This window comes from Crassostrea angulata, chromosome 6 (genome assembly GCF_025612915.1).
Source record: "Crassostrea angulata isolate pt1a10 chromosome 6, ASM2561291v2, whole genome shotgun sequence".
NCBI classification, from domain to species: domain Eukaryota; kingdom Metazoa; phylum Mollusca; class Bivalvia; order Ostreida; family Ostreidae; genus Magallana; species Magallana angulata.
The window spans coordinates 32,795,384-32,818,949 of NC_069116.1; the positions used below are offsets into that span (position 1 = coordinate 32,795,384).

The window sequence follows — 23,566 nt, forward strand, 5'->3', positions numbered from 1 at the left end:
CACTGCTCGATACACATCGCGAGTTATCGTCTGAAAGTGACGTCACGATTCCCACATTGTCGGCACTTCTTTCCTCATGAATTTAATGAAATAGTGATATTTATAGGTAAGGAAGCTTTGAATCATACTTGTAACTTTATTAGGAACAAAGCATTGAATCTTAGGAATCAAAACAGATCCAATTTATGTTGTCAAATGCAAAAAACTTGAGATTTTATCACACAGTATGGTGCGAGGTAACTCGAATTTCCTATGTCTACGTACACACACAAATAACTGATCCTCAATTATACTCTTTCTTCCGTTTTTTACTTTTAATATTGTTTGAATGTTGCATTTCGTTATATTCTGTGATTTTAAGTTTTAATTTAGCGGTTTATTTTGCCAGACTGTAGTGAAAAATTAAGAACAAAATTTTTTAATGCAACAGCTTTACAAGTCAAATTTTGCAAGTAAATAGCACACATTGTTTCATTTCGATTAGATAACTGAGAATGTTAGCATTAAGTAAAGCAAGTTGTTGTTTTGGATATTATTTATTTGCAAATGATAAACTTAAAATGTAAGTCTGTTCTACAGTGTCTTTTACAAATTGATTTTTCAGTTTACTAAAGAAAAATGTCCAGGTTTTTCAAAGGTTCTGACTCAGAGTCAGACAGTTCATCCTCAGATTCGGAGGTTAATGTTCCTCGCCCAGGGGCTTCAACAGCAAGACCAGTGTAAGTAGTTATAAGTAAAGATAAAATCTAAATTTTACTGTTATTATATAGCCCAATCTGTCATTGCATTGCAATTGAGTACATTTTAGATTTTAATTTTTTCTTTCTCCAACAGAGCATATGCCTTTAGTGATGATGAGGATGAACCTAAACGTATAGTACGAAGTGCAAAAGATAAAAGGTATAATGATTTTTTATACCTTTAAATGATAAAGAAATTAATTTAAAACTTGATCCATCTTAAAGATCAAAAACATAGAAGAGGGTTAGATATTATGTAATCCCTTATAACTACAAGAGCCCTTAAAGATTTTTTTGGTTTATCCATTATAATTAAACAAACCTTGATATAAATTTATTTTTAGGTTTGATGAACTGAGAGAAATCATCAAGAAAATGGGAAACCATAAGAAAATTAAGGATATGGCTAGTGTATTAACAGGTAAGATATGTTGCTTTTGAAATCATGTGCTTGTAAAACAAGCTTTCTGAGAGTATTGCATAAGCAATACATGTCCCGTACTGTGTGGAAATTGTGAAAACAATGCACTGTTATGCAGAATATCGAACCTGAACATTAAAAAATTGGAATATAAAAAATTAATTTTCTCGAAAATATGTCAACCAGACGCTACAAAAGTGTAAACTTGATCTGTAGTTTGACATTTTGAAGTTGTTCAGCAAATTTCATATTATTCCTCAAACGCATAAAGAAAAAAAGTGTGGAAAACTGAAGTGGGACAGACAGACGGACAGACTGACGGACGCAGAGGAAAGCTATAGTCCCCTCCGGTGAAAACCGGTAGGGGACTAATAAAATGCATCAGACATTGAAAAAGAAAAACAAGCTTCTGTCATGTATCTTGAAGATGTTTTCGCAAACAATTACAGTTGCATTCTTTTTAAAACAGATTTTGAGGAGCTGGGAAAAGCCTATGACAAATCAAAGAAAGTCATTGAAAAAGAAAACCAGATTCCACGATTCTTTCTAAGGTGTTTGGTGGAACTTGAAGATTTTGTCAGTGAGGTAGGTTTGCATTTCATATATCAGCATCATTTGTTAGAAATAAGTGTGAATAAAAACACAGTATTAGATCAAACTGAAAGGCAGTGTATAGCATATTGTGTATAGCATTTACTAACTCGGAAATACAATATACATTATTAAAGAAAGGTAGAGACAAATTAAATGATATTGATCATGTTGAATGTGAAAGAATATTCACATTATTTCTCATGAGCTATTTTTGATTGGTGACAGTGTTGGGAGGACAGAGAAGGAAGGAAACAGATGAGCAAGAACAATGCTAAAGGTCTAACTACCCTGAGACAAAAACTAAAGAAATACAACAGAGACTTTGAATCAGATATCGCAACATACAGAGAGGTAACAATCAACCTCTATGCATCAATTTTGACTTTGATATGATAATATTCAATGTATTCTCTCAATGAGAGAGGAAAATGAAATTTTAGATTAAAAGTGATTTCTTAAATATTTTTTTTTATAGAATCCAGATGAGGGTGAAGAAGAAGAAGCAGTGGGTAAGATTTCTTTATGAGATATACCGAATTGTAGCCATTTTTTTTTTGGTTACACTCTATAAAAGGTAATTTGAGAAAGACCCAGTTTTACTCTGTGAAATATTGAATGCTGGTTTGTGTTCAAACTGGAATTATTTAATTTTTAAGATTCCGAAGAAGAGAAATCAGAAGAAGAAGCCCGTGAGGATTTCACCAAAATGAAAGCAGCAAAGGAGGAGAGCAGACCTTCCAAAAAGGTGAGAAAGTCCACATATTATAAAAATTTGTAGAAAATATTCTCGTTTTATATTGATCTATGTACACATTTGTCCACATCGAGTACAACACAGATGTGTTTACAGTATGTAGCTTCATTAGGCTGATGTTTTATTGAGCTGTCTTTTTTTACAGGTGACCTATGATGATGACGATGATGACGACGATGACATTGACTGGGAGATGAGTTCCGACAGCTCCAGCTCAGAGAGTGATGGAGGAGAGGGACCAGGGACCACAGTCTACACAGCCGCCATGTTCTTGAAAAAGTAGGTCCCAACAGTGCACTGCAGTAACAGTTACAGCTTGATATGTGTGTTGATTTAAAAGTAAACTTAGTTAAGATTTACATGTATGTCTATTTGTTATTTAACAGAAAATAGTACTGGTAACCATCATGATATTTTTCTGCATTATGAAAGCTTTTATTTCTGAAATACTTTTTGAAATTATGCTTCTGTGTTCACAAACAAAACAGGAGTAACCATTACGAAAAGCTATAAATTCTTTTTGAAGGTTTTCTATATGCCGGATTCTTCTTGTTTATTGGAATTATTTCTATGTGTGCAAAGAGTTTACGAAGCTATTTTATTACTTTGTGTCAAACATGTTAAAAGCAATTCTGATATTTCTATTCTCAGACAACCAGGAGAGGAGAAGAAAGAAAAGAAGGAAAAGAAAGAGAAACGAGTGAAGAAGAAGAGGGAAGAGGATGAAGGGGGTGAATGGGAGGAGGTCACCAAGGGGGCACCCATGATTAAGGTCAGATTTAGGAACAAAGGTCGATGTTCTCAAATTCTTCAGTTCCTTACTCTTATTGATTTCCCATTTAAAGATTTTCATTTCACAATGAAACAAATGTAACTTATTTTATCTGACTGCGACAAATTAATGTCCATGTACTGTGATTTCATTAATATATGTATTTATGGGCATCATTTTTGAATAGTAAGTAACATTACAATTTTTGGGGTATTTTGTGGACAGCTTTTGATAAAAAATTTTAATTACAGGAAGCACCCAAAATGTTTGCCAAGGACACAGAAGTGAACCACGAAGCAGTCATAAAGAAATTGAACGAAATCATCTCAGCTAGAGGAAAGAAGGGTACAGACAGGAACGAGCAGATTGCACTGCTGAAAGAACTTCAGAGCATTTCAAATGCCAACAATCTCGGACCAGCAATTTCCATGAAGATCATGTTCCACATAATTTCAGCTATCTATGATTACAATCCCAACATTGCCACCTGCATGAGATCTGAAATGTGGGAAAAGTAAGTCTTGACTGAATTAATTTTCCCTGTTTTTAAATGCCCCCGCCTCTATTCGTTTGTTAATATCGTATATCAGTATTAATCCATACTTTGACTCATTTTGTAAAGTTAGATTGATATAAAAGGGAAGTTATTTTGATAAGTAGAAATATATTGTCATGTTAAAAGATTGAGAGTTACTTAATATGACATGTATCTTTTTTCTACAGGTGTCTTGCAGGAGTTAGTGAGTTACTAGATATGGTAGAGGCCAACCCAGACATCAACATTGGAGAGAATATTTTGGAGGAGAGTGAGAATGTTACTGTAAGTTTTTCTCAGTGGTAAATCAACTCATTAAATACTTTTATGTACATGTACCGTACATGTATGTAAGGACAATAAAAAATAATGTGTTGTTTTGTAGACTCCACCCTACAGAGTCAGGGGATGCGTTTTAACCATTGTAGAGAGGATGGACGAAGAATTTACAAAAATGTTACAAGCGTGTGATGCTCATAGTACTGAATATGTAGACAGGTAAAGAGAATTTTGAAATGTGATTTAAATTTAAAAAGATATTTCTTGTTTTACACCACAGAGTATCAATATACATGTACAATGTATATATACAAGTATGCTCATGTGATTTTGTCTTTTCATGAATTGTGTATTGTACAATTTGGAATTTTTTTTACAGATTGAAGGATGAGAAAGAAGTATGTGTAATTTTAGATCGTCTCCAGACTTACCTTGTTCCAAGAGGTACCACAGAGGAAATCTGTCGGGTTTACCTCAGAAGGATAGAACACATGTATTACAAGGTATGTGTAAATTCATAAACATGAAGATCCTTGTTTGAATTACTTAAAAAAAGACATTCAAGTATGTGTAACATTGAATGTGCATGAACTAGGAAATGAAATATATTATAAGATATGATGATAAATTATCTTGTAATGAGAAAGGTGTAACATGTTAGTAAAAACAGACATTTTTTTCTTTAACAGTTTGACCCAGAAGCATATGATAACCCTAAGGTCTGTATCAATGAATCTATGTAAATATTTAGCCATGTACATATTAAACTATGAACCTCTTGTATTCTTGACAAAAGGCTTCAAATAAATTTCGGCCTTTCAGTAAAAATAAGAAATGACATTCCCTTCTAATATATAAATCCTTTGTGATTTGCAGCTGGAGAATAAATCATTCAAAGACATGGAGGAGATGTGTAAATTTATTTATGCCAAGGATCTGACTGACCGTCTGCGGACTCGCTCCATGCTTTGTCAGATATACCACCAGGCTCTCCACGACCGGTGGTACCAGGCCCGCGACCTGATGCTTATGTCTCACCTCCAGGACACCATCCAGCACTCGGATGTTCCTACTCAGGTATGGTGCTAAAAGTTACGCTACTCCCAAAATCAAGATGAGCAATGGGATATTTTTATGTCCACAAGATGAAATATTTTCTGCAATTTGAACAGATGCCAAGTTATTTAAGGAAAAAAGCTTTTGATGTCTCACTTTTTTTTGATTAAGTGTAATTTAAAGTGGAGACTTAAAACAGCAAGGCGTTTTACATGCAGTAACAAGTTTTTGAAAATGTTGGTTGATCCTCTGAAGTATTGGGGATATAGCTCTTGAAATTGTTGCCATGTACATTGTATCAATCATTTGCATGAGAAATAATGCTTTCTGAAGTTTTTTCTTTTCTTTTCTTTTTTCTGTATGTACTGACTACTGACATTTTGCATATACATGTATATTTTACAGATTCTCTACAACAGGACAATGGTGCAATTAGGTTTGTGTGCATTCAGAAAAGGAAATATTAGAGATGCTCACAATGCTTTAGTGGACATTCAGAGTGGTGGAAGAGCCAAGGAACTTTTGGCACAGGTAATCTAATGTTCATTTATTTCAGGTCATTAGAGAAATGAAGCGAAAAATTCATGTTTAATTATTTAAAGATTCTCATCCTAATTTTCATTAAAAGACAGACATATTGAGTGCATAAAGAGTTTTAGATGCAATAGGAAATTGTGATCAATGAAGATAACATTTGCCCTGTTTGGACAAAAACTCTAATAGAATGTTATATTCCTAGGGTTTATTGCTCCAACGTCAGCACGAGAGAACACCAGAACAGGAGAAGATTGAGAAGCGTCGTCTGCTTCCCTATCACATGCACATCAACCTAGAGCTACTGGAATGTGTCTACCTTGTGTCAGCCATGTTGATCGAAGTTCCTTATATGGCAGGTTAGTTTTCCCTTGTTGTGTTCATTTTTTACAGATAATAAAAAAAAATGCAAAGAATGGATAATAAATTGATAAATTTGGGTTATTCTTATCAAAAGTAAGCCCCAATTAGTACTGACAAATTTTGGTACATGATAGCCCATGAGATGGATGCCAGGCGAAGAATGATCAGTAAGAACTTCCACCATGTGATGAGAATGAGCGAGCGCCAGGCTTTGACTGGTCCCCCTGAGAGTATGAGGGAGCACGTGGTGGCCGCCTCCAAGGCCATGAAGACTGGAAACTGGAAAGAGTGCAAGAACTACATCATCAATGAGAAGATGAATGCCAAGGTAAACATTTAGACACATACTGCTTTGTTCAATAGGTGCATGAACATTAAACATCTATAAAGATGACATGCTAATAAGTAATTTCAATGTGTGCATGAATGAAGTAAAGATCTATACATTTAGTATGTACATTAATGATTGCATGAGTTGCTTTGTAAGTGTGTTTTCTTAATTGTTCTGCTAGAATGATGCTGATAAATATTCATTACATGTAAACTCAGTACATGTAAACTTTTACATGAATGTGTTTATGAAGAAAAATACTGTACTTTATTCAACACAATAATTTGTATAAACTTATAATTATGAAAGTTTTGCACAATCTTCCAGACTCTGTATAAAGCTGTACATTGTTACTATGGTGCTGTTTTGTTGATGTATAGGTATGGGAGCTGTTCTACAAGAGTGAGACTGTACAGGAAATGGTGACTAGCAAGATTCAGGAGGAGAGTCTACGGACATACTTGTTCACATACAGCAGCGTGTACGACTCACTGAGTCTCGAGACGCTGGCCGAGATGTTTGAGATCGACCAGGGTGTTGTTCACTCCATCATCAGTAAGATGATCATCAATGAAGAACTCATGGTATGTAGGGCTACCTTGTTCACATTAATAATTTGACTTGCATGTTAATTCTTAACTTCAGTATTGTTCAAAGTGTTTGTAATAAAATCTGTTTTTTTTATCAAAAATATAAAATATATCTTTTCTTCCTCAGATGGTATTTAATGAAATATTCTGTAAATACAACTGGGCATAATGAAAAAATACAAACAATAAAATTTATTTAGTATGCAGTGATAAAAGAATCTAGATTTTACAATGTATGGTCTACTTAAATCTACTTGTCCCCCCAGGCCTCCCTGGATGAGCCCACCCACACTGTGGTGATGCACCGTACCGAGCCCACACGTCTCCAGTCCCTTGCCCTCCAGCTCTCCGAGAAAGTCTCCTCTCTGGTCGACAACAACGAGAGAATCATGGAACTCAAGCAAGGCAACCTGTTCTTTCAGAAGTCAGGGGGCAGTAAGTATTGCAATACAGTTGTTTCTTATGTGGCCCCATGTCACACGGAGTATATGTATTTATGAGCTCAAATACTAACAGGATTTTACTAATACACTTGTATTCAATCTATTGCAAAGCTTATTATTTTCAAATTTTGTGGTTGTTTTAGAGAGAAGAAAAAAATATGAAAATTTGTCAAATATGTGTAATGTCAAATACATGTACAACAATACTTTGCCAAGAACAATTCAAGAAGATGCTCTTTCTCTCTCTCTCAGGCTTTTGTGTATTATATGTACATAATATAAACTGTTGTAAATTATAATGTACATACTGTTGTAAATTATAATGTAAATACACTTAATACGTTAACTGTTACTAACAATAAAACTCTAAGATTTCATGATTAAGCTATTAACTGGTTAATTTGTTTTCGGATTGATACACTTGTATTCTGTACAGTAATTTTTAGAAAGCCTTCTAGAGCTTTGAGGCATGTTGCACAGTAGTTGTTATTAATTTGATGACATTGTAGACTTACTCACTATGTTTTAAGCAGACCTTTTCTAACATCATGGTAAATAGAGGGGTGAGTGCATTGTCATATCAGTAACCTCTGGTGAATGGTGCATGATGGGTATTTGTTGCCCTTCAAAATGCAAATTGGTGGTCAGATATTAATTAGGGTTACTTTAATATATCAATCACTTTCTTTTATAAAATCCTTAGAAATAATAAGACACCACATTAAAATGCTTAGAAATAATCAAACACCACAAGTCACGATAAATTGTATTTGGGTTGAAACGTACATGTTTATCGCCCAATATGCATAGGATTATATCAAATTCATTGACTGAAATTATAGATGTTTGATACACTATTACATCAAAATCTATCTTAACATGAACTATTAGTACCTTATGATCAAACTAAGGCAATAGTTGCAAAGAGATTCTTTTTAATTTCTCGGCAAAATAGGCCGTTCAGATTCTCTTATCATATTAGGTGTACATGTAGATCTGGTACTTTGTTCAAAAATGATAATGAACACATTCAGTGTTTTCCATAAGAACTGGTAACTGGCCAAATTGACTGCCTTTAATCGATAAAAATGCCACTTACAAAAATCAAAAATTAAAAAAAACTTTTTCCGACAGAGTTCTGTTCATCAGCCCTTAGCCCGTGACAACTAATCTTCAATCCTTTACTCTGAAGTAAATGGAAAACACTGCACTTTGTTATTGAGTGTATGGGTTTTATTTAATTTGTTGCAAGATTCTGTTATTCATCTGCCACTTGTTTAAATTTCTTGTACAGAGGATTGAATACCTCATTTAAATACATGTATTTGAGAAACAGTTTAAAAAAAAATCAGATGTATGTGTTTGGATGAGGATGGGGAAATGTAATGTACTTGTGTAATCATGTTTTGTTTGGTGATGGCAAAAACAGAATTGCTTTACAAAATTTAATATATTTTTATGCTTTACTTTTTACTATACAGTACATCATATATTACCGGTATCACTTTTGAATCTAAATTTTGTTTTAGTAATATCATTGCCAAATTTTCTTTTTAGTGCAAGACAGACAAGATCGTTTCCAAGGTAATTACCAGCAAAACAGGAATCAAAATTGGCAAGATAGAAGAAATCAACGTCAAAATTATTCACAGCGTGAGCGTGCTTATTGATAGTGCTAAAACTATAGACTGCATTAAAAAGAATTATGAAAGGAAATGGTGATTAAAGACATTGTTTTCATGTACACTTACATGTAATCATGTATATCATTTGAAATTAATTATTTAATATTCTGATTTGACTACTCTTGGTAAAGAAATAAACTTCATTTAGAACAATTTACCTGTAATGTTTTCTTTTCCAAATGATGGCAGCTTTTTGTAAATCATTTATAAAAATGTAACACTATATGGGAGGAAGACAATGCAACAAATGTAGTATATCATTCAATACTTCTGTCATAAAGGTTGTTCATCACTACTGCACAGTTGTTGCTTACTTGATCAGACACCTTAGATGTTTCTGATTTGTTGCTCTTTCAGTGACTACTTTCTACTAAATTTTGGCGTTAAATTGGACACACCTTAAAATGGTAGATTACATTTTTTTTTTTTTTTTTTTCAAGCACAATCTTTCAGAATAATCAAACATCATCACAAATTTCATTCTATTCCTTTTACAGTAATAATTTTCATGCGATCACTTTATTTGATGAGTCATATTTTGGTATGTCTTGGTCTGGAACATCAAAAATTGGTCAGCATATGAATCTTAAAGGGGGGGATTGTCAAGTGATTGAAGTGAAGGACTTGCTAGGGAAATTTTTGGTTTCTTGTAATTAAATCCTGCCCAAGTTATACTGTGATGCCTAGTTCCATCAAACTTTAAATGCTGATGGATCCTAGAAGCAAGGTGTGCAGAGGTCCGAATGTAGGTCAAGATGACATTCTTTTGAAAATCTCTGACATTCCAAATTGTTTACCGTCCAAAACTTTTATTTAAACTTGCGACTTTCATTATATAAGCATTGATAAGTGTCATGTAACATACAAATACATGTACCGGTATATGTATTTTTGTGGTTCCAGACAAGTGTATTGCTTATCGAAGTGTACACGTCATTTGTGTTCTCTGTCAATAAGCTTATACATTTGCTTAACAATGCAAGTAATGACTTATTTGCAGTAAAAAGCCAAATAAGTAAATGGCAAAAGACTAGCACTCTTTATTCACTAAAGAAATATAAATACATGTATATAATAAGCAATTTGAGCATTTCAGAACTTATGAAATTATGATGTCAAATTCCATCATTTTGATGAGTTGCTGTCATCTGAAGATTTTGGTCGACTGTAAATTTTCTCCTCCTTTCCATCTTTCATTGCTGCATATCTTGCAGCCGTGAACAAAAAATCACTAAGTCTGCAACACAAGTAAGAAGGATACAATATACACTGTACTTTGAATGTGTTATATCAAATTCAAATTGACAACTTGCACAGATTTCATTAAAATACCAACCTGTTTAAGTATTTTAAAGGTTCCTGGGATACTTCATTTGCTTTCACTAGTGGAACAACTCTAAAATAAACATACATGTAAACCATTAAAAATCTGTCAAGAAATTTCATGATTAATACTGTGGAAACATTAAAATTTCTTGGGAGCTTAATTTTTTCTTTTTTTGTAGATTTCTTACAAATTAAATTAACATCCCCAACAAATATGGAACACTTTGTTCATTATCACATAAATAACAAGCAATTCCACAAAATCCTCCAAATGAACATTTGAAAAATTGACAATCTGCAAAATTTTTGCCCCAAGCATTTAGATGATTCCACGGTATACAATGATATTTAAAAAGAGATATTTAAGTTTTAACAACTGGTACAAGCACTTGCCTTCTCTCGGCCCTTCTGCAAATTGATCTAGCAACATGAAGGTGAGATGAACAATGGCCTCCAGACTACAAAAAAATTACAGAATCAGAGAAATGTTTTATAAATGCTTAGTGTTTTATTGTTATTAAAAAGTTGTGTGTATGTACATGGTAGTTAACTTACAGGCAAGATGAAGTTTTTCAAGGGAGGTAACTCTTCAGTGTACTTATCAATCCACTTTTCCAAATCAGTAGTAAATGTGGGTTTAAATTCTGTATTTTCTAGGATAAGATAATTTAAAATTGCTTTATTTTACTGGGTACATAAAAACAAACTATAAAAAAGAAACAAAGAGATGCATGTCGTTTGGTGAAACATAGAAACAAGCATGATGCAAAAGAGTAAAAACAGATTTTTATACTTAAATGGGCTTCTCTTGCCGAAGAATGTGGTGTAGCGACACATGATCCAATGTCTTGTAGAACACACTGAACCTAAACGGTGGTTGAAAGGAGAATTTCTTAACAGGGTATAAACGCTGTACAATTTAGAATTATTTGAACTTTTTAATTCTGAATTCTAATATGAGAACACTAGATGTACCTAACAAAGTCATCACCTGTTCTAGTTGATTGACAAGAACTTGATCCTTACAGAACTCTGCAGCTACTCTTCAAAAAGGAAAAAAAAACAAATAAAGCAATAAATACCGGTAACGTAGATGCAAGATACTTTTTACATTTCTCTAATTTCTTATTTTTGCTACTAGTAATTTTTATGGTATATAAAAAAGAAAGTAATGTCTTACACCATTAATCTTTAATCAAATGAATAACAAATCAAAAGGATTTACCCAATAGCTGAAGTCAGTTCATCTGTTGACCCTAAAGCTTCAAATATGATGTCATCTTTGGATCTCCGCTCACCTGTGTATGTTGAAGAGGTACCTAGCAAAACAAATTGCTCTACAGACTGACAGAAGTCTATAATACATGTATCTGACGTGTTCAATACCCAAATTGCTGATAAAACAGGAAAATCTATGTTATACATAAATATACCGGTAAGTATTTTTCTAATCGTTTCCCCAAAATGGCTGACCCCATAAAATCCTACCATTGAACTGAAAAATCCTTTAATATGTAAACTTTTTATGAAACTTTCTTTATAATGAACATTGCCCGTTTGTGTAAACCCTAAACATGTACATTGAACTTGTACCTTTGTCGCCGGTCTTTGTGTAAATCTTTGGAAAGGACTTTGAGCTGAAAAGCAATAAATAATTGAAATGATGTTTGATGAGCAATAAAGAGTATAGAAAAAACTCATTAACACATATTCAAGAAAAAAATGTTGATTATAAAAGTAAATACACAGTTTTAAATGAAATGTTTCATATTTATTTTAATCAATTTATGTTTTTTTTTCAACCATTAGTAATATCAATATAATTATATATAAACAACAAACTATAAAATTGATGGATCAACAAAATGTTACATGCCTTGCCATGGTCGATTTATGTTACATGTATGTATACAGCCTACATGTAGGTATTTGTTGATAAGCCACCGCATTTACTTGGTATATCAGGTGGTTATTTGCTCCAACAGAACAGGTGATACACAACATGTTGATTAGTATATAAGATCGGATAAGAAGTCCCCGAGGTCTGACAAAGGTCTGAAGTTATCTCTTACTAACGTTTATACAAGTAGCAGGCTTGGCAACGATATACCATACTGGATTTTCTTTGCTTGTTTCTCATTTAAAAATTGCTAGTAATTTTAATATTTATAATAAATAAACCTATAGAAAATAGTCTATCAGTCCACACTACCTTGTACTCCTTACTGAAATATGTCCAGCTACTTTGAATAATTTCGTTGCATGATACATTGCTGAGGTCAGAGAGAAAGTGAAAGTAGGTATAATAGGAACTCTTCTTTGTATGGAGGAGGAAAACTGAAAACGCCCAATCCAGCATGGAGTTTGTTGTTAGCGCGCCTGGAAAGGTTATTTTACATGGCGAACACTCTGTTGTTTACGGAAAGGTAGTTTTCATTTTATCCAAAATATATTCATTTTTAATAAGAAAGTTCCGTGATGTAATTCAATCGTGATTTATCGATTTAGAACATTGCAGTTTTCTCCACATCAATCTATCAGCTGGTTTACAGGTTTATGTATCAAAATGTCACCGGTGCTAGAGAAACGATTTATTTCGTATTTGTCAGTGTGTATTTGTATATCAATGCTGATTGATTTTCATTTTCAGAAAGCCATCGCCAGCAGTTTAAGTCTTCGAACAACTGTCAAAATCAGAGCACTGGAAGAAAACATAATTTCTTTAGATTTTTCTGACCTGAACATCAAAGAGAGTATTGGTTCTACTGATCTAACAATATTAGAAAGCCAAGTATCAGGTTAATATGTATTTTCGTTGTAATTTTATATTTCGAAATAATCAATACGCAAGAAGGAAGGACTCATCAAATTTAGAATTTAAATCAATAAATGTGCCTGAATCTTTGAAAATATTGTAGTGAAGTTTACTCGAGTTTCTTGATTACCGGTAATTGATTTTAATTGTGTAATTTATCAACAAAGTTGCTGCTTGGATTTTTAAAAGATTTTAAGCTGTTTTAAGTGACGGTTTTATGTCTTATTTCTTACTAGGAAGTCTACAGGAGCCATGCTTACCAAATGAGAGTGTTAGGGATTCTCTAAAATGTTTAGAATTACAAAATGCCAATGTGGAGTCTTTGCTGAAACAACAGACAATATTTACTACAGTGTCTTTGTTTTGCTCTTTAAGGAAAATATCAGGGTAAGGATTTATTAACAGGTGTTGTGTAAATTTACTCTGCAGATTAATGATATTATGCTATCAATGATTTTTTTCCAGAGGGAAACAAGGAGTTGAATTAGTAGGAAAGTCAGATCTTCCAATTGGAGCTGGACTGGGATCCTCGGCTAGCTTTTCATCATGTTTGGCTGCAGGATTTTTGACTCTCTTTGATTTCATTCAAACTCCAGAATGTTCAGAAAATGGATCAAACAAAAGGATTTGGTCTAAACAAGATTTAGAACTTATAAATAAGTGGGCCTACTTTGGAGAAAAAATCATTCATGGAAACCCATCAGGTGTAGATAACTCTGTAGCCACATTTGGTAAGTAAAGACCAATTCCAGTTAGGTTAAAATAAAACCTCTTGCTTACTCCGAATTGTGACTGTCATAGTGAGAGATATCCTTTTATTGAGAGATTTGATTTTAATCTGACTTTCACCAATTTCTGTTATATTTGTTAGCAGTTACAAATCATGACACTTAGCCATTTTTATAATGTCTTATTTAAGGTGGGGCCATTCATTTCCAGAGGGGAGAAATAACACCTTTGCAATGGTAAATAAAATATTATATTATTGAATTTAATTTTGAATTTAAAAAAATCCTGTGTATTTGAATGAGTTCTTTATTTGTTTAACTTGATTTAATTTGTATTTAATAACATGAATAATAGAATAAATTTGTTGTTTTAATAGCATTCCTAAGCTCAACATACTTCTTATCAATACAAAAATGCCTAGATCTACAAAGAAGTTGGTTGGATTAGTAAAAGAGAGAAAAGAAAAGGTAATACATAAAAATTTTCATCATCATCATCATCATCATCATCATCATCATCATCATCATCACAGATATTTTTGTCCTTTTATTTTCAATTCAATTACTGTAGCCCAGCAATGATATTGCTAGCTATAAAATTTTTAAAGAACTGCTTTTTCTAATTTAAACATTTTCTTCATTATTATGACCTTGGAAAAAATACATACTGGTACATGTACAAATATAAATTTTTCAGAATCCTGAGATTTATGAACCAATACTTCAATCCATGGATGAAATCACAAATGCAGTGATGAAGGCTTATGACCAAATGTGTGAAAACTGTGATGATGTTACCATGTCAAAGGCCTATTCTGATTTAGAGGTAAGCGCACCTAAAATGTTATCTCAAAATAAGAGAATTACATTTTGCCACTTTTTTTAACATTTAAGTGCTGTCACAATGAATGAAAAAAAAAGTAAGATTTTAAAAATCTACATGCAGAGTGAATTCCAAAACTTGAATGTGATTTTTCCCCCCACTATTGAGCTATTGTCAACACTTCGCATACACATTGTCAATTTACCAAAGAATTTTTCTTTACAAAAGAAATTTCAATTTGCTGCAAAATTAGTAGTATGATATAAGAATCCTTCTGCTGTGCTGTTTTAGAATCTCATAGATGTCAACCAGCACTTACTTCAAGCCCTAGGAGTGAGCCATCCGACGTTAGATGACATTTGTCTTACCTGCTCTAGGGTAGGCTTCCATGCCAAACTGACAGGGGCAGGTGGAGGTGGCTGCGCTTATTGTGTAATTAGGCCAGGTATGATTCCTGTTACAGATGAAATGTTACAGGGAAATGTTCGCCCTCGTTTTATTTTTGCCCTTTTTGCCCTTTTTGTTCGCTGGCAAATTTAACACTGGGCAAATTCCAGTGTCTCAAATTATATTTCTTCAAACACAACTTTGTCTGGGCAAATTCAAGACAGGGCAAAACTGTATGCAAATGAAAAAGGGCGAAAATTACATGGGTTAAATATAACCCTGTATACAGCATCATATGCAAGACAAAATATTTGTTTTTATCATGAAATTGATATACTGGTAATGATACATTGTACTTTATAACTTAAATGGGGTAATTATAATTTATTTATATTTTTTCATTGATTAATAACTTAAACAAAGAGGAGTCGTTTCATCCTCGGAGACTCTTGTAGGAAAATCTTTTTAGATGACAAATCTGAATGACGATGAACAGAGTTATTAAAGTTAGATTTTCTTTCATCACTTGCAGATGTTTCAGAAGAAGCAATTGAATCTTTAAAAAAGGAGATGAGGAATAGAAACTTTGAATGCTGGGAATGCACACTTGGTGGACCAGGCGTAGCGTTGACATCACCATAGTGGGGAAGGGCAGATTTAGGGCAGTGCAATTTACCATCTGGTTCTATAGTAACAGAATTGGGAATTTTTTCACAATAAATGTCACGTTCATGTACATGTTGTGCTCATTGAAGAACTGATGGATTCTGTTTAAGTGTTACTAGACCATACAAGATCGCTTGGATGTTTCCTTGGAACAGTTTACACACAGTCCAGTTACCGGTACTTTGTGTTCACACTTCAAAAGTTTCTGAACAGTTCTCAGAAATCAATAGAATTTTGTCGGGGCTTAGTTTTTATGGAATTTGTGTTTGCATTTTTACCTCCTCAAAAAAGAAAAACAACTAGACACGATCTCCTTGCGAGCAACGAGGAGGTCTTCCGTCCGCTGAAGACGGAAGACCCTAATAATAAAACGCTGTTTTTGTCTAAATCTTAATCAAAGAGTTTTTTTCAACTTGTACTACAGTCCAACACCCTTTTATGTTGAATATTTTTGTTAGAAAATTAGATAAAAAGGAGAGAAAGAAATAGAGAGAAAGAACAAATCTTGGCTCTGGCGAGATTAGAACACACAGCCTTTGCAGGTGTCTCAAAACATGGCTGACGCGAAAAAATTCCCGAATTTGTCTTTGAATTTTGGGAGTTTCCGCCCTGGAGAGGAGCTGAATTTTTGTATGAGATGAAAAACAACGTGTAAGATGTCTGACTATTCAGGTTTGGTAACAGTGCGAGGTCATTTGAAATATTGATGCGTGTTTGTGTCTGGAGGGGGGGGGGGGGGGGTGAAAAGACCCGAGCTTGATTTTCGTCTTAAATAAATCGAAAATAGAATTTTGAGGTGTGGAACTCGGATTCGGTTAACAACAATTAGGGGAAGTCCTAAAACAATGACTGATGCATTTTACCCATGTATTTCAGTGTTGAGAATGTTTTTCGTGTCGTTTACTATTATGTTTGACTGTTTTATTTCAGCAAGATTGATAAAATCTTTATAAATGTAGAAATAACGAAATCAGTAACACGTTAATTTATTCGGTAAAAATTTGATGACAGTAATTTCCACAGTTCTAACATCCATAAGTAGTTCACACGCTATCGTAGATACAGACTAAACGGAAAACAAGAAATATACATGCAACAGAAATATTACGCGGCTGCTTAAATCCCTTGTACTGTGTAAATTTTAAGTCCCTGTACAGGCTATACTCGCCGTTTGATCTCCGGAATTTCTTCTTAATTGTTCAATCCGCTGCATATTTCACAGACAATAAGAATGGGGTCCGAGGTACATTTACACAAAATTTCATTAAGATTGAATAAGGGGCTCGGTAGTTAGAATTTTTTTCTACAGTACATGTCAAGCACGCCTATGCAATCGAAACTCGAATGCCCCAAAATTCATATCTCTCTTGAATAAAAATGAACGAATAGGTCTGGTCATTAGTACAGTAATCTAGACTTGAACTAGGTTGAAAATAAAGGTTCAAGATGACAGATCCAGTAAAATCAGGCCAGAAAAACTAAATGATTTTGTGAATAGGGTTTGGGGGGGGGGGGGGGGTCGGTGCTCGGTGCGTGTACTGTGTAAATTTAATTTCCAGGTATAGGCAGTAAGCGCCGTTTAATTTCAGGAATTTTGTCTTAATTGTTCAATCCGCTGCATATTTCACAGACAATAAGAATGGGGTCCGAGGTTCATTTTCACAAATTTTCATTAGGATTGAGTGAAGGGCTTGGGAGTTAGAATTTTTTTTATAGTACATGTCAAACACAATTGAAACTCAATTGCCAAAAACTTCATAACTCTGTGATTAATGAACGAATTGGTCTGGTAATTAGTACAGTAATGTAGAATGGTAATTAGTTAAAATTAAAGGCCCAGGATCAAAGATCAAGTAAAATCGGGCCAGAAAAACTAAATGATTTTATGAATTGGGAGGGGGGGGGGTCGGTCATTGACTGCTATATTAAACGTGGAATATTAAATTCTAAATATCACATATTACACAATTTCTAAATAAAATACATATGTTAGAACAATATATATGCCTTGTTTGAAAGATGAGAGAGAGAGAGAGAGAGAGAGAGAGAGAGAGAGAGATTGATTACATAGCGTTTTATAATGTTCAGGAAATCAATATATAAGCAACCTTTGTCAATAAACGCATGTATACATGCATGTGTGTATCTATATATGGGATTAAATACTAAGCAGTCCTCCTTTTTAAGCCGAGTAGAATAACGTGGGTGCATTGCTAAATGTTGTGTGCATACAGTCATTGAGATAGCGGCATTTCTTTGATGCCGGCAAAGCGACCCAGCGAACTCTAATGCGATCGAACTGCAGGGGCACTTCGGCGGCATGTCTTTGATGTCGGCGATGCGACGAGCGTCGTAATTTAGAGAGCTGCTGACAGAAAAGAGCTCTATATTTGTACTAAAAGAAGCCGCTATTTTTTACATTTATGACAAAAATAAAACGGAAAACATTCAAATCCATCATTTTAAAGATAAAATCATTAATCAAAACACAAATGAGAGAGAAAAAACATTCGGCACTCAGAGACCGAACCCGGGTCGCCTGGGCACAAGTCCACCACTCTAACGACTGAGCTACGCGGACCCTCGCTTCAGAACTTTGGGGTCCAAAATCTTAAGAATGCGTGGATTGATTTTAACACGAATTTCATATTCTGAAGTTTTGAGAGCGTCTCTATCGAATGAAAAAAAAAAAAAATTCAAATCCAAAAAATAAAAAAATTAAGGTTTTTCATTTCCTTCCGGTGACGACCGGAAATGACGGCAGACGTTTGGATATGCGAAGGGCACTGCGGCCGTTCACTCTCTACCTTCTCTGAAAATTTGAAAGTCCTATCTTGAATACTTTTTGAGAAAAATTGTGAACAAGCAAAAACATAAAATCTTTAATATCTCGGTACCGGAAGTGACGACCAAAAAAATCTCGTCTAATTTTCTTACAAATTTTGTCACGAATAAGATCTGAAAGTTTCACGAAAATCGGCTAAAGCGTTTTGAGAAAACGTGACAGAAAAAAAAATAATAATAATAACTAGACACGATCTCGTTGCGAGCAACGAGGAGGTCTTCCGTCCGATTTTTAGAACAGGAAATGACCTTGCCTTTTATCTTCATCAACGAAACATATCAGGAAATGCAGATGTGATCTAAAAGAGCGATGGATGAAGGATTATACACCTGTAGGATCCTTAATTTTAAGGACCAGTCCCATTTTATTTCATATTAAATAAGAGGTCTTTTGACCTAATAACACGTCTAATAACCTGTAATAAAAACAAACCGAAGAAAAAAAAGAGGGTCACCCTTTGTAAACGGAAGACCCTATTAACAATAAGAATAGAAGGGTCTTCCGCTTAAGACGGAAGACCCTAATTATAAAAGACTGTTTTTGTCTAAATCTTAATTGAAGAGTATTTTTCAACTTGAATTTTAGTCCAACAACCCTTTTATGTTGAATATTTTAGTTAGAAAATAAAAAAAAAAGGAGAGAAAGAAATAGAGAGAAAGAAGAAATCTTGGCTCCGGCGAGATTGGAACACACAGCCTTTGTAGATGTCTCAAAACATGGCTGATGCAAAATAATTCCCGAATTTGTCTTTGAATTTGGGGCGTTTCCGCCCGGGAGAAGAGCCGAGTTTTTGTATGAGATGAAAAACAACGTGTGAGATGTCTGACTATTCAGGTTTGGTAACAGTGCGAGGTCATTTGAAATATTGATGCGTGTTTGTGTCTGGAGGGGGGTGAAAAGACCTGAGCTTGATTTTCGTCGTAAATAAATCGAAAATAGAATTTTGAGGTGTGGATCTCGGATTCGGTCATTACATGTAGTACAGTAATCTAGAATTGAACTAGGTTGAAAATAAAGGTTCAAGATGAAAGATCCAGTAAAATCAGGCCAGAAAAACTAAATTATTTTGTGAATAGGAGGAGGGGGGGGGGGGGGGTCGGTGCGTGTACTGTGTAATATTAATTTCCCAGTATAGGCAATAAGCGCCGTTTAATCTCAGGAATTTCGTCTTGATTGTTCAATTTGCTGCATATTTGGCAGAAAATGAGAATGGTGTCCGAGGTTAATTTTCACGAATTTTCATTAGGATTGAATGAAGGGCTTGGGAGTTATGATATTTTTGCAGATCATGTCAATCACGACAATTGAAACTCAAATGCCAAAAACTTCATAACTCTGTTATTAATGAACGAATTGGTCTGGTAATTAGTACAGTAATCTAGAATGGTACTTAGTTGAAATTAAAGGCCCAAGATCAAAGATCAAGGAAAATCGGGCCAGAAAAACTTAATGATTTTATGAATGGGGGGGGGGGGTGTCGGTCGGTGACTTCTATATTAAACGTAGAATATTTAATTCTTAGTATCACAAATAACACAATTTTCAAACAAAATACATATGTTAGAACAATGTATAAGCGTTGTATGAAAGATGTAACTATTGATTTTTTAACATCTGTTTATCTTAGGCTCAAACACTCATAAACTGCTGGTCAGTTTTCAAACCTTGTCGCAGTCACCCGTTCGTTTGTATAGTTACGTGTATAAACTTTGGAGGTTTTTCTTAATCCCAGACAGGCAACAGATTTGTATCAGTATATAGACATGCACAAAAAAAGGAAAAAGTCCACCATCTTTAATAAAAATGACTTTTTAGCGTTGACTTCCAATCAGTATGAAGACAATCATTAAACAATGAATTTCATATTATTTGAATCCATAGACATTATCCCGTAACTTGAAATAAATACATGTATAATTTTTGAACTCCAATGTACATTTAGCCTCTATCCAATTTAATGCATGTTACCTGTACTAGTTCTTATTTAAATGCTAAAACATTTGTACTTTGAGAGAGAGAGAGAGAGAGAGAGAGAGAGAGAGAGAGAGAGAGAGAGAGAGAGATTTTTTAGTGTTTAGGGAATCAGTATATTAGTAACGTATGTCAATAAATACATTTATATACATGCATGCGTGTATCTATATATGTGAATAAATACTAATCAGTCCTCCTTTTAAGGTAATGTTGAATACTTATTTAAACGTTGGTGCATTGCTAAATATTGTGTGTGTCATTGAGATGGCGGCATTTCTTTGATGCCGGCAAAGCGACTCAGCGTACCGCAGGGGTACTTTGGCGGCACGTCTTTGATGTCTGCGATGCGACGAGCGTTTGAATTTAGCGAACTGATGACAGAAACAAGCTATCTATTTGTAATTTAAAAAAGCCGCTATTATTTCTATATATAATAAATATAAAACAGAAAACATTAAAATCCATCATTTTAAAGATAAAATCGTTAAACAAAACAAAATTAAGAAAAAACCATCATTCGGCATGTTTTTGATACCGGCAATGCGACGAGCGTCTAAATTTAGAGAGCTGCTGACAGAAAAGAGCTCCATATTTGTACTGAAAAAAGCCGCTATTATTTTTAATTATGACAAAAATTAAACGAAAAACATTCAAATCCATCATTTTAAAGACGAAATCATTAATCAAAACACAAATAAGAGAGAAAAAACATTCGGCACTCAGGGACTGAACCCGGGTCGTCTGGGCACAAGTCCAACACTCTAACGACTGAGCTACGCGGACCTTCGCTTCAGAATTTTGGGGCCCAAAATCTCAAGAATGCGTGGATCGATTTTAAAACAAATTTCATATTTAGAAGTTTTGAGGGCGTCTCTATCGAATGAAATAATAAAAAAAATTCAAATCCAAAAAGTTGAAAAATTAAGGTTTTTCATTTCCTTCCGGTGACGACCGGAAGTGACGGCGGACGTTCGGATATGCGTAGTACACTGCGGCTGGACACTTTCTATCATCCCTGAAAATTTAAAAATTCTATCTTAAATACTTTTGGAGAAAACTCGTGAACAAGCAAAAACATAAAATCTTTAATATCTCGGGACCGGAAGTGACGACCAAAAAAATCCCACGTACTTTTCTTACAAATTTTGTCATAAACAAGATCTGAAAGTTTTATCAAAATCGGCTGAAGCGTTTTTGAGAAAACGTGGGAGAAAAAAAAAATAATAATAATAATAGAGGAAAAGAAACAAAGCAATAACAATAAGGTCTTCCGTTGGAAACGGAAGACCTTAACTAGATACGATATCGTTGCGAGCAACGAGGAGGTCTTCCGTCCGATTTTTAGAAGAGGAAATGACCTTGCCTTTTATCTTCATCAACGAAACATATCAGGAAATGCAGATGTGATCTAAAAGAGCGATGGATGAAGGATTATCCACCCTGTAGGATCCTTAATTTTAAGGACCAGTCCCATTTTATTTCATATTAAATAAGAGGTCTTTTGACTTAATAACAGGTCTAATAACCTGTAATAAAAAGAAACCGAAGAAAAAAAAGAGGGTCTTCCTTTGTAAACGGAAGACACTAATAACATTAAGAATAGAAGGGTCTTCCGCTGAAGACGGAAGACCCCAATAATAAAAGACTGTTTTTGTCTAAATCTTAATTGAAGAGTGTTTTTCAACTTGTACTATAATTAGTATAATTTGTACTATAATTAATTATAATTAGTACAGTAATCTAGAATGGTACTTAGTTGAAATTAAAGGCCCAAGATCAAAGATCAAGTAAAATCGGACCAGAAAAACTAAATGATTTTATGAATGGGGGGGGGGGGGGGTTGGTCGGTGACTTCTATATTAAACGTAGAATATTAAATTCTAAATATCACATATTACACAATTTCTAAACAAAATACATATGTTAGAACAATGTATAAGCGCTGTATAAGCCACTGTACCATTGATTTGAAATTTAAAAATCTCAAAATCTTAATTATGATTTTTTCTTTGATATTTACGTTTATTCTAATATATGTATAGCATTAACATTAGGTACATGGAGCTGAATGCAACAGGTCAAAACGTTTCAAATGGGCGTGAACAAATTGACGCGGACGTCTGATATATGAAGCGTATTTTCAATGCATCTCAGCATTTTTAATTTGCTATATAAGTTAATAGAAAAACATTTTATTTCATCAATAATAGTGATTTTATTTCATCAATAGTAATCGGATCCCCATCCGAGAGAGATTATACGCAGGGCAAAGCATATTGTCCAATGACTCGTCAAAAGTCTGAAACCAAGTGAGGGCGATTTTGAAACGGGGTTTATTCCCAGGGGAGAATAATTAATTCAAATTCCGATTTAATAAATTAATACATATATTATACCCATACAAAAATGTTCGCTAGGCTAATTTATACGGATATGCACATTCATTGTTTATCTAGCTATAATGAGAGAGAGAGAGAGAGAGAGAGAGAGAGAGAGAGAGAGAATTATTGACCACGCTGCTTAATCACTAATCCCGCTTTTGGGCGAACATGTACATGTTTAAAGACTTTTGTAAATAAATCTAAACTTTATAAGACTGATTGTAAATGATAATAATCTCAATCCACCCTGCCGTAATGATTTTTATAAATCAAAAGTGAATAATCAGACTCTTTGTTTCAACAGTGTATATCAACGATCAGTGTTTACATCTGTTAATACATAGGCCCAAACACAGATACAAGGGTGGTCAGTTTTCACACCGTACCGCAGTCACCCGGTTGTCAGGGTGAGAGAGAGAGAGAGAGAGAGAGAGAGAGAGAGAGAGAGAGAGAGAGAGAGATTTCATAGTGTTTTATAGTGTTCAGGAAATCAATATATAAGCAACATATGTCAATAAACGCAT

The 23,566-nt window shown here is 34.0% G+C and overlaps 2 protein-coding genes across 5 annotated transcripts; one reads left to right on the forward strand and one right to left on the reverse strand.

Annotated features, from left to right (window-relative positions):
- The first annotated feature begins 18 nt into the window (after positions 1-18).
- LOC128188807 (eukaryotic translation initiation factor 3 subunit C-like) lies at positions 19-16,132 on the forward strand. Of its 3 annotated transcripts, XM_052860082.1 has the most exons (30): positions 19-106; positions 605-719; positions 835-900; positions 1,085-1,161; positions 1,631-1,746; positions 1,981-2,106; positions 2,231-2,264; positions 2,412-2,500; positions 2,655-2,788; positions 3,161-3,281; positions 3,533-3,795; positions 4,005-4,101; positions 4,202-4,314; positions 4,475-4,598; positions 4,785-4,814; positions 4,972-5,172; positions 5,557-5,682; positions 5,891-6,044; positions 6,183-6,376; positions 6,760-6,963; positions 7,236-7,404; positions 8,980-9,065; positions 13,074-13,221; positions 13,475-13,625; positions 13,704-13,969; positions 14,158-14,203; positions 14,344-14,434; positions 14,664-14,792; positions 15,081-15,234; positions 15,709-16,132. In XM_052860082.1, exons 2-30 carry the CDS (start codon positions 619-621, stop codon positions 15,816-15,818), a joined length of 3,720 nt encoding a protein of 1,239 aa, XP_052716042.1. In that variant the 5' UTR covers positions 19-106; positions 605-618; the 3' UTR covers positions 15,819-16,132. The 3 variants fall into 3 exon arrangements, with proteins under 3 accessions (XP_052716042.1, XP_052716041.1, XP_052716040.1); XM_052860081.1 differs by lacking the exons at positions 13,074-13,221; positions 13,475-13,625; positions 13,704-13,969; ... (3 more) ...; positions 15,081-15,234; positions 15,709-16,132 and adding an exon at positions 7,922-7,975 and having other exon boundaries at positions 8,970-9,250; XM_052860080.1 differs by lacking the exons at positions 13,074-13,221; positions 13,475-13,625; positions 13,704-13,969; ... (3 more) ...; positions 15,081-15,234; positions 15,709-16,132 and having other exon boundaries at positions 8,970-9,250.
- Positions 10,114-12,745, reverse strand: LOC128188808 (corrinoid adenosyltransferase MMAB-like). 2 transcript variants are annotated; one of them, XM_052860083.1, is made up of 9 exons: positions 12,636-12,745; positions 12,017-12,060; positions 11,649-11,742; positions 11,415-11,466; positions 11,217-11,289; positions 10,979-11,076; positions 10,817-10,881; positions 10,434-10,493; positions 10,114-10,334 (listed from the first exon to the last, which is right to left on the reverse strand). In XM_052860083.1, exons 1-9 carry the CDS (start codon positions 12,692-12,694, stop codon positions 10,223-10,225), a joined length of 657 nt encoding a protein of 218 aa, XP_052716043.1. In that variant the 5' UTR covers positions 12,695-12,745; the 3' UTR covers positions 10,114-10,222. The 2 variants fall into 2 exon arrangements, with proteins under 2 accessions (XP_052716043.1, XP_052716044.1); XM_052860084.1 differs by lacking the exon at positions 12,636-12,745 and adding an exon at positions 12,300-12,582.
- Positions 16,133-23,566: the final 7,434 nt, after the last annotated feature.

What these genes read in the sequence shown, in the direction of transcription:
- LOC128188808 (XM_052860083.1), bottom strand. Translation starts at nt 12,694, where the DNA reads ATGTATCATGCAACGAAATTATTCAAAGTAGCTGGACATATTTCAGTA. An exon ending in ATTTCAGTAAGGAGTACAAG is followed by an intron (nt 12,061 to 12,635) that starts GTAGTGTGGACT and finishes ATTGCTTTTCAG; the next exon opens with CTCAAAGTCCTTTCCAAAGA. An exon ending in TGAAAAACTTCATCTTGCCT is followed by an intron (nt 10,882 to 10,978) that starts GTAAGTTAACTA and finishes ATTTTTTTGTAG; the next exon opens with TCTGGAGGCCATTGTTCATC.
- LOC128188807 (XM_052860082.1), top strand. Translation starts at nt 619, where the DNA reads ATGTCCAGGTTTTTCAAAGGTTCTGACTCAGAGTCAGACAGTTCATCC. An exon ending in ATATCGCAACATACAGAGAG is followed by an intron (nt 2,107 to 2,230) that starts GTAACAATCAAC and finishes TTTTTTTTATAG; the next exon opens with AATCCAGATGAGGGTGAAGA. An exon ending in TCTTTAAGGAAAATATCAGG is followed by an intron (nt 13,626 to 13,703) that starts GTAAGGATTTAT and finishes ATTTTTTTCCAG; the next exon opens with AGGGAAACAAGGAGTTGAAT.